This window comes from Photinus pyralis, unplaced genomic scaffold (assembly GCF_008802855.1).
Source record: "Photinus pyralis isolate 1611_PpyrPB1 unplaced genomic scaffold, Ppyr1.3 Ppyr1.4_LG4, whole genome shotgun sequence".
In the NCBI taxonomy this organism is placed as follows: domain Eukaryota; kingdom Metazoa; phylum Arthropoda; class Insecta; order Coleoptera; family Lampyridae; genus Photinus; species Photinus pyralis.
The window spans coordinates 39,155,921-39,166,865 of record NW_022170511.1 but is presented as its reverse complement, the minus strand read 5'-3'; the positions used below and the strand labels follow the sequence as shown (position 1 = coordinate 39,166,865).

General features: G+C 35.5%; 1 protein-coding gene across 1 annotated transcript; it reads right to left on the bottom strand.

Annotated features, from left to right (window-relative positions):
* Positions 1-1,222: 1,222 nt before the first annotated feature.
* On the bottom strand, positions 1,223-5,014 carry LOC116169127. Its single transcript, XM_031485154.1, has one exon. The coding sequence runs from the start codon at positions 5,012-5,014 to the stop codon at positions 1,223-1,225; it is 3,792 nt and encodes a 1,263-aa protein (XP_031341014.1).
* Positions 5,015-10,945: the final 5,931 nt, after the last annotated feature.

Here is a 10,945-nt window from a genome sequence, read left to right as displayed (position 1 = left end):
TAAGCGGTTCAGTCTTCGCGGAAGATATAAATGGATTGATGTGCTAGCGGAAGTGACTTTAGGCTACAATAATACGAGACATTCGACTATTAAGATGAAGCCTAAAGATGTAGCCGCAAAGACATACTTACCAATGTTCCATAATATAAAGATAATGGGAGCAGCTAAATTCAAAATTGGTGACTTTGTACGAATATCCAAGTATAAATCGGTGTTTTCAAAAGGCTACACTCCGAACTTTTCTACCGAATTATTCAAGGTGGCTAAAGTAAAAGTTGGCAATCCCGTTACGTACTTATTGGAGGATTCATTTGGTAAACCAATAATGGGGCAATTCTACGCGGAAGAAATGCAGAAAACTGCTCATCCGGATATATTTCTTGTTGAGAAAGTGTTACGGCGTAAAGGAGACCAGCTCTACGTTCGATGGCTTGGCATGGATAAATCACATGACTCGTGGATTAAAAAATCAGATTTAGTATAATCTTTACTAGATTTATTATACGAATGTATTTTACAAATATATTGATAAATAAATGTAGATAACAACAATGACATTATTATCATTCATTAAAGGGATGTGTTAAGGACATCGATAAATTCTTCAAAATGTTATTGATGTTATAAATCACATTGCATGGGATACATGCATCTAGCTCTAGGTAAAGGAGATAACAGTTTCCTACGACCTGGCGTAAGAGATATCAGTTTCCGACGACCTAGTGTAGAAGCGATAAAAAGAAGGTAATCTGAGAAATTCAATGCGACTTTTTGCATATAAATACAATTCATAACTGATAATATTCAATAGTAATCATGGAACCCATGACCAAATGTCAGTGGTTGTACAATTACGTACAGGAGTACGTGCCGCCGGTAAGTTTTCTTTTTTAAAATTGATTAATTGATTGCTATTGCAATAATAGGGTTATAGATTCATGTGTCCATGTTCGCACACCCTTAATTACAACGAGAGGCGGGACGTGCTCCTATTTATCGAACCATTCTTTGGCGACCACTACATTTGGGTGTTTGCCAACAACACTCCTGAGGGCCTAGGCCTAGTGTACTCGCGAGTAGGGCCGTAAGTGACTATAGTTAAGAGTTTTAAAATCTAATAATTACTACTTTCAGGAGGTACCAACAGCCATGCTATAACTGCATATAACTGTACAATTTTTTTATACTTATATTAATAAATACAATGTTATGAATAGACTACTTATTCTAATTCCATTTGAATGGGAATGTTAAAATGTCCCCAAGGCAGCGTATCGATCTGATTAGGTAGTGTATATCTCTTATCATCGTTATTGTATAAAGCAATTTTAGTTTGCTCTACGCTATACACTTTATGGTTTTTTGAAATTATGCTGCTTTGGGAAACGATTTTAACGTCCTGGTTCTTTAAACACTTTAAATAATCATTAAAAGTTATTCTATTCTTTACAATATTAGTCTTTACACCTTTCAATTTCTTAACATCACAATCCCTAGTCCTAAAGCTATACATTTTTGATGCCAAGGCCACCCACTCGGTTATCACTTTACCGCTCATTTCATCTTTCATTAAACCGATCACCTTAGCATTACATCTGGGGATGTTAAATTCATTGTTTTCAACAAAATCAGACGTGTCAAATCGCTCGATATTGTTTCGAATCAGATCATACACGTCATCACACATTAACTCATATACGAGGCTATCGGTATCCATGTACAAGAGTTTCATGCAATCATCATCAAATTGCCGCTGCATAAAATTATAGTGAAAATCATACATTAAGGTTTTAGAAATATCGAGAATAGCCATTCCCACATAGAGTGGTTTATTCATCATAATTTCCACCTTAGATAGCTCGATAGCCATCAATTCTTCATCAAAAATTTCCCTACTGCAAAAATTAGGCTGGGAAAGGTAATAATTGGCTCCATATCTGCCATTCCAACGAGTAACGAGTTTTATATTTCGATGGTTTCTCACGTTCTCCATCGTCTTTCCGAAATTAGCATTGTTTAGCAATTTATATAAATTTTTTTCAAACGGATTACTAGCTCGTGCTCGCAACCTTGTATTCAAATCTATATACGGTTTAAGCCAACGAGACTGGTTGAAGCTTATCGCGCGATGGATTTTTTCAAGCACAAGTCCTGCTTGCAGACACTGTTTTAAATTACGATAGTGAATCACGTATTTGGATTTAGATGTTAAGGTTGCGAGCAGTTTCACATGTTTACCACCAGGAGGTTTACTATGTTCAACGCAAAATGGTATGTACTTATGTCGATTATGCAAATGCTGCGGATATGTTAAATCTACCTCTAATATTAGACCTTCATTTGCGTCATCAGGTAGTTTCATTATGGTTTCGGTTGTTAATGATTTTATTTTTGATTCGCTAAGCCATTTAAAATTATTTTGGGGTAGACATTGGCTTTGAGCCCAACCATACAAATTCACCATATCCGTGTAAAGGATGTGAGATGAAGGTTTCCTCGCATCATAATTTTCCATATATTTATTGTTTGCTTTACTATATTTCGTACAACACTGTGTTATCCCACCTCTTATACCCTTTTCCATGAATAGTATCATATCTATATCAGACAAAAGGTCTAATTTCACTTTTGTATAGTAAAGCATGCATTGCCATGTATACCCCGGAGCAGTAAAAAAGAATGCAGGTTCTAGCTTATGCGTTGTAATGCATTTTTCGCGAAAATTCGTAAATACATCGCTTAGCAAAAGCACATCCGTTATCAAATAAAGATCGCTGTATTGACCTAAATTTTGAATGTTGAATTTCCGCCAAACGTTTTGCGCATGCATGTATTCTGATTCAGGAATGTCCGTTTGAGATAACTTGCTATAAAATTTCTCTTTTGCTGGAAGTGATGTTTCTTCGAATTTCGCCCACTCATTCATATATTCATATGGATAAACGCCTTTTCTGATAAGCAACTTTAATTGCTCCTCGCTTAAATGGTTTAACGTGCTGCGTAAAATTTTAAAATCGTCAAATTTCAAATATGAAGATAACTTGTCTAATGATTCGTTCATAAAACGATATGAATCTACAAATCTGAATTGTATGTCCGTGTCTTTCATATATTTGGTAAACGATATGTAACGTTCTTTATTTTTAGGAAGTAGCGTAACTCTGCCTGGAATAGCTTGAGCGATATTTTTTATAATAAAATGGCTATCATATCCGCTGAAATTATGAAAGAATATTGGAATCATGTGGGGGGCCTTATATTGAAGATTACACTTCTGGTGGGCCGCCCCCCTCCAATTTCCGGTCCCGAAGTGAGAGTGATCCCTGACCTTGACCTCCCCCTCCAATATTGGGCTTTCGCAAATATGACAATGAGTAGCTGCATTATATGCCAGCATTTCTATATCGGTTAAGGGTTTCATTGGCATTGGAGTATCAAAATATTGTTGTAAGTTGCCTGCAATTTTGACTAATTCGCTTGTAAACCAATTAATACAGTCCTCACCTCTCTTTATTTGAAGTTTTGATAAAGAATTGTCAAATGTACAATGAAGATAATATGCAATGCTGCACACATTATGCTCTTTATATTTAACCGTGTTGCGCGTCTCATCTTCCTGATATTCTTGAACTAAACATTCCAAGTCGCAATACATGATGAAAGGAGCGGTCTGTTTAAATTGATAGTCTTTAAAATTAACCGTCGTGCCGGGCTTTGGTGTATTTAATCTACATTTATTCATCTGCTTACAATCTATTTCATGTTTGCTCAATTTGGTTTCAGAATTAAAATAGTGGAGGCACCTATCACATATGAATAGTTTTTTGTGATTCTTCGTTAATTGTGAATGCGCCAATCTGGATAAATCTTTTATCCAGCAAAAGTGAAATTTTACAGCCACATCACTGCGATGATCATCAACGATACGATCAACGTTACCTTCGATTTCGTAATCGTCTTGTATCATTAGCAAATTTACATGACGTTCTTTTTTATCAGAGGTTAAATACAAAGGAGCCGTGATGTAATTCGAAACAGATTTTCGGATGAGACCATAAATGTTAAGAGATAAGTTGGGATTTTGTTTCTCAAATTTAGGAATTTGTTCAAGGGTCATTGGAAAAGTGATGTTTTCGAAATTTAAGATTTGAGCATAATAGGGATATGAGGAAACACGATCGGAATGTTTTGACAAGGGGAAAAGCGCTGAAGATAGGGCCCATCCGAAACAAGCCTCATCGTTGTTTTTAACGTTGATGACCGCCTGCTTCGACTTGATTTCATTAGGCAACTCGATGTAGGATGACGCTCTTATTAGAGTCGCACTATTGGCATTCACACTTAACGAAATAATCTTAGATAAGGCCCAACCACTTTCCTGTTCTTCAAAATCAAGCAGACGCCGCATTAAATAATCTACGACGTTACAATTAAACAGTTGCTTTAAGTTTTGTTCTTCTAAATTACAACTTAAAATAGTAAAATTTTTGGTTAAGAAAGTAAATTCTCTAGATACTAAATCTTGGTCGTTGTTTGGGACAGGTTTAACAAATTCGGCACAAAACTCAAAATTTAATTTTAGCGGATGGTTGTATTGACTAAATATATCCTTGATTTTCTTTGAAAATATTTGAAAACAATCATGGAAAAATGTGCCTAGCGTTTTATGTCCTAAATTGATAATAATGCCGGTGCTCACCCTCGACTTGAAGGCTGTAGTCAAATCCCTCCACTCTACATTTTTCTTTTCTTCCTCAAGCGATGTGCCGGTTATAGGTTTACCCATTTCACTGATCAGCAACTTGTAGCGCTCCATTTTACCAGCTACCGCCGCAAGATGTCGTTTATCTCCAATCGATATTGCACCTCCTAACGCAAGTTTGATATGCTTGATATTAATGTTGATAATATTGATAAACTTTAGAATTTTGTCTGCATCACTCGGATTATAGTGTTTGTAAAAATGCTCAACCATTTGGAGCGATGCGTTGATATTTTCAATAATCGAGGACATTTTCAAATATATATCGTTACACCACCCGTATGCACTTAGACATGCGACTGAACGCCGATCGCCACTCAAGCTACTTTTATACCTAAACACTCGTCAACGTCATTAACGTTTTTAGCGGGAAATAAATAACAACATATATCACATTAAACTTTATTTTCAAAAATATATTATTTTATTTCTACTAATTTCAATGCATTATTGGTAGATAGTCCATTCATCACCACTCCCAGCTTTACTTTATTTAATCGATCGACCATTTCATCGTCCATTTCTCGCACCATGCGCTGAGGAAGGAAAATAGAAATATTATCGACAATTTCGCACACTATTCCACGTCCATAGGAACTGATTATCGCCTTCATTCGTTCGATTTCATAAATTTTGCCTACTTCCATATCTCCACGTTTAATGATAGTTCTTTCCACTGCATTTCCGCTACTGTTAATTTTCAGCAAATCAGCATTCATTGTTGTGATGTTCGATGTATGTATGTCAATCTGTATATGCATAAACATACGCATACTCACTCTTATATATTAAACATCCCTCCTAGAAACATCCTAATTGGTAGGAAGTGTAAATGGCGGGAACAGGAAGCAGCATCCGGTCACGTCAACAGGAAGCAGCATCCGGTAAATTCTAATCAGCAGGAAACGTAAATGGCGGGAACAGGAAGCAACATCCGGTCATCGGCAGGAAGCAGCATCCGGTAAATTCTAATCAGCAGGAAACAGCGTCCGGTCGTTAACAGGAAACTAACATCCGTTCACATCAACAGGAAGCAGCGTCCGGTCACGTCAACAGGAAGCAGCATCCGGTAAATTCTAATCAGCAGGAAACGTAAATGGCGGGAACAGGAAGCAACATCCGCTGTTGTAAACAGGATATCCTAATCAGCAGGATATGCTAATCAGTAGGAAAGTAGGTATATATACCGTTTAAGGAAACTATGCTGAAGTTACAATTATAATGGAGAACATCAATGATGTTATATTCGATGATGAGTTATTTGAAGTACTACAGGCCGATATCGCAAGAAGCCAGCAAGATAGGATACAGCAGCGAAGACGGGAGGAACGAGAGCGTTTTGTACAAACCTTAAAAAATGCGCAAAGTGACCTAGTAATTGAATTGGAAAATTTAACAGCCATTTCGTTTGAAGAAAAATTGAGTAAGTTACATGATTTAATTAATGTGCCATTAAATGGTTCAACTTTATTACGTATTACGGAAAATTGTATAACTAATGTGGGATTGAGCAAATTTTCAAACAAAGAAGATTGTGTGGACATAAATATTCCAGATTCTTGTGAAAGTAAATTAATAAAATTACAAAGCGCGAAGGACCTTTTAGACGCGGAACGTACGCGAATAATTACAAGTATGGAATGTAATGAGAGATGCGGATTTCGATATTTAAAAGAACTTTTGCTTTTACTGCGAAGAGTAACGGAATATTTGGAACTATTAGAAGATGATGAATACCCTACTAGAGATTATGTGCAATACACGCATTATGCTGCGATGGACGTTTGTATTCGCATTGGAAAATATAAAAGTGAAATAGAAGAGGATGATGAAGCTTTTAATAATTTGTTACAAAAATATAATCAATTTGTATAATAAATATATTAATTTTTTTTTATTATTTATGCCTGAAACTCTTCAAACTATTGCATCCGATGCAGCATACTCCACTAGGAATATAATATCATTGATGTACTCCATTATAATTGTAACTTCAACACATCTAGCATTACATTTTGTATAATATTATGTAGGTGTATTTATTACATGCATTAAAATAAAATGGTTATTACGCCTTTAAAAGTCTTATCATATCTGCTATAAATAAACACTATTGCGAGATTGCAACTTCCCATCCTAATTATAAGCTCAATTGACTAAAGCGGCAGATTCGTAATTCACGTATCGATGGTTCAAATCCTCGACGCCGCCTATGACGCGTTTCCTGGTCCAGAAATAAACGCGGGAAACCTAGATATGACGTAAACAAAATGGCCGATACTGCATTCTGATTGGTGTGACGCCGTAAATAAAATGGCCGATACTGCATTCCGATTGGTGTGACGCGTTTCCTGATCCAACCCAAAAATGTGACGTAGACAAAATGGCCGATACTGCATTCTGATTGGTGTGACACGTTTCCTGATCCAACCCAAAATGTGACGTAGACAAAATGGCCGACCGAAATACTCGATTCTGATTGGTGTGACGCGTTTCCTGGTCTAGATCCCCCCGGACGCAAAACAGCCAAAATGTGACGTAGACAAAATGGCCGATACTGCATTCTGATTGGCTCACACGTGACCACGTGACCGAAATACTCGATTCTGATTGGTGTGACGTCACTTCCTGGTCCCGTACGTACATTGCTCATCTACTAAAGTGTATCTTGAAAAAGGAGTAGGAGAATGAATAGCGGTGGTCAGATGGTACAGGAGTATACAAATTTTATCAAACGTCTCACAATTAGAACGAGATTTTACAAAGTTCGTTTCTTTTCTGTCTAATAGGAACTTGCAAAAAACACGAAAAATTTGCAATAAATAACGAATAGGAAAAAAAGAGACTCAAACATGTTTTTATTATTATTTTTTCTATAGGCTATCGATATCATCAGCCCGAGGTGAAAGATTTACATTAACTATGAAACAAACAGAGTAATACTTATAAAATTGTTACCGTCAGTTAAGAAAAATACAAAAATATTACGGTGTGGAGATAAATCATGATTGTAACATATGTGTGTTGCTGTAATAGCAAAGTAAGTAGCCTTATATGTACAAAATTGGACATACCTCATGATTAATTAATAAATAAGTTAAAACAGTTAAAAACATTCATTATCACAGCGTGTTAATTAGAGTGAGGTTAGGTTGTATATGGTGTCAGTGGCGGGTTAGTGGGTGATATGAACGTTTTTTAACTGTCTTAACTTATTTATTAATTTTTCTCTCTATTTAGAATGTGTCATAATATGAAGACATGTTTAATGAGAAATCATATGCTATATGAGTCAGCAAAATAAAGCGAATTTGTGTAATAATCCCTAGGGGACATTACGTGATGATTGAAAGTGCAAATACACAGTACATTTACAAATTCCTTGATATCAGTTTATTAATTACGTACACCGTTTGCAAATTTATAAACTTGGGTATATTTACGCAAAATTGCGATGTCGAAAACCAAACAACATCCAGTTTTTAATTTTATTAATGGAATTAATACGCGTTGTTAGTTCACATATTCAGATTAATGGTGAGCAACCGTTTCGGTTATAGCTCTTAGAAGATGTTCAGCCATAACAATTTTATTTTGTGCCAATAATGCTAATGAAGTAGTAGCAATTTTCCACTTAAATCCATTTTATTACGAGCAAGTACAAAGATAAATTTTCATTCAGTTGCCGTATTCTATTTTTACATAAAATTTTCCCTATTGACCCGGAGTTAGCAGTTGTCTGCACTTCTTTACGGGCATAATTTGAAATAGCTTATGACAAGTTATTTAATATAAGCAGAAGAAAAATATTTGACTTACTTTCATATTAAAGCTCAAATAAACGTAATTTGAAATTGCCTAGAATTGGAGTGATATAGAATGAGGAATTTTATTATAAAATTAACCAAGTAGACTCATTTGAGGCATGCCATTTTCGTTTGTTTAACATGATGGGGTAATTATCCCAAAGTACCACAAATAGTTGGCTTCGCATGAGGAGGGATCAATGTATTTCAATGTTGAGAGTAGACAGACTGATTCAAATACGAGGTAGGTAGGCAGTTTAAATTTGGAAAAGTTGCGTATTTTGATGTTTAATTAAATGCCATTTTGAAACTGAACAATTTCCGACTACTTCGGAGAAAATAAATGGAAATGTTGCAAAATGGTTTTTATTTCTTATGGATTTTATTTAAAAAGTTAGTTCAAAATAAATAACACATTATTATGGCCACTTTTTTCCCTTTACAAGATGCTAGTTTTAAATTTTAAGTCTGACGTTTCGTCTCCGGTTAATCATCATCAACTTTTTTTTTCTTATGGGAGTCATTTTTACTTTTTGTGTCATTGTGTGCAGCGAACCTGGAGAAGGAAAAGCGAATTGGCTACGGCTAGCCAGGGGAAACGGGTCTTCAAGTGAAACAACCACCGAGGCTTGACAAAGTTCATATAATTTTTGGGGGCGCGAGACGTGCACAAGTGCCCCAAAAAAGTAAATAAAAATATAAACTAAAATTTAATTTCATAAGAGAACGGTTAATGCTCGTTACACGAAAATCTATAAAAAAAATAAGAAATCGTTTTTTGTCAAGGAATATTATATAGTAACGGCATTAGTGGAGATTATTTTCTTAATTTGCTTTGGAAACCCTTACCACAACCCTTTTGTGAGCTATTGGAAAATATTAAAACACATAAGTTTACCGAGTTTAAACCGATTTAGCTTAAAATTAATTTGTGGAAGTGGCGCCAGGGGCGCATTCGTTGAATGCATTAAAAACTTCCTAAGAGCCACGTTGCAATTCTTAATTACATACACAATAGACATTCTTTGATATACAAGCGTGGGTATAGTTACTTTCGTATTGATCTCTCCTATAGGCAAGAGGAATTCAATTCAATTTTTTAATAATACAAGGATTGCGAGGAACGCCGGGAACACAATGCAACGTACACAGGCTTTTATTAGAAAGTCAGCTTATTGGCACAAGAATTCTTCAGAGAAATGCGAAAACAATAGATCAGTCCAACGCTGAAGCTAAATTTGTTTACCGTACAATTCGTATAAACAAGGCATTAGGATCACTAAGAGAAAGGATTTTCGTTCTTTTTTTAATAAATGGTCTCTGACGCGCAACACACTTTTATTATTAGCGACGTTGATAAATTTATGAAGTTTGCTATGTGCGGCCCTGCAATATCGCAGTTTTACTGTCGCAAGATAAATATCGTGTGGGTGTAGTAGTGAATATCAAACTGGGAAGTAAGAAAACGGGGGAATTATAACTAAACACCCTTTCGTGAATTTTTTACATTGGAAACAGAAGGAAATTTTTTAACTATGAAAGCTATGAAAGATGAGTTCAGCTCGCTAAATATTGTACGTTTTCAAACACCAAAACTACCCCGCATTTGTCACTTTATCTTTTTAATGTTACAGCGAAACGGCTCGGCACCCTCGGGGAGTGGTAAAGGCCAACCGCAAAATATATTTCAGGTGAAAGGAAGCTTCATTAATTCTCATTTTGGCTTACTTTTTATGTGCTGAAGGGTGTAATTAGCGTATCAAAATTTACTGAAGTGTTTTGTCGTCGGTTCCTGCGGAAGAAATACGTGCTAGATTACTGTCACGTTGACATCCAACAGAAAGTCGGCGTTTCGGTTCACTTTTGCAAAACTTCGAGAATGCTTTGAGTCTGATCTTACCCACAAGACCCAAAAATCATTTTTTTTAAATTCTCCTACAACCAATCCTGTATTATTGTTTCATAAAATATCGAAATTCATTAATTTTGTACTTGTTTTTTTTTAATTAATAATAATCACTCAGTCACTCGATGGGGGGTAAATATTATAATTTTAACGCTGATCTTCCGTGAGTAAATGCTAAAACTTTACGTACTTTTTTCATTTAACTTCCTCCTAGCTATCCACGTACCTACGTGTTTTTGACAATTTTTGATGTTTGGTCAAAATTCCAAATCATACGATCGGTGGTTCGTTTTGAAATGAAACTGTTGTTGTAGTTTCGTGTCATTTATAAATCTTGAGTTAAAATTAACCCATGAATGTTTAAAACAGAGGATTAGTTAGAAATTGAGTATCTTTTAAATGTTTCCAGTGTTTTACGTGGAAAAACCTTTTTTCTTGTAAGGGGAGAAAAAGGTGGAGAAAAGCATAATC

Coding starts and splice junctions, on each gene's coding strand:
- LOC116169127 (XM_031485154.1), bottom strand. CDS start 5,014: ATGTCCTCGATTATTGAAAATATCAACGCATCGCTCCAAATGGTTGAG.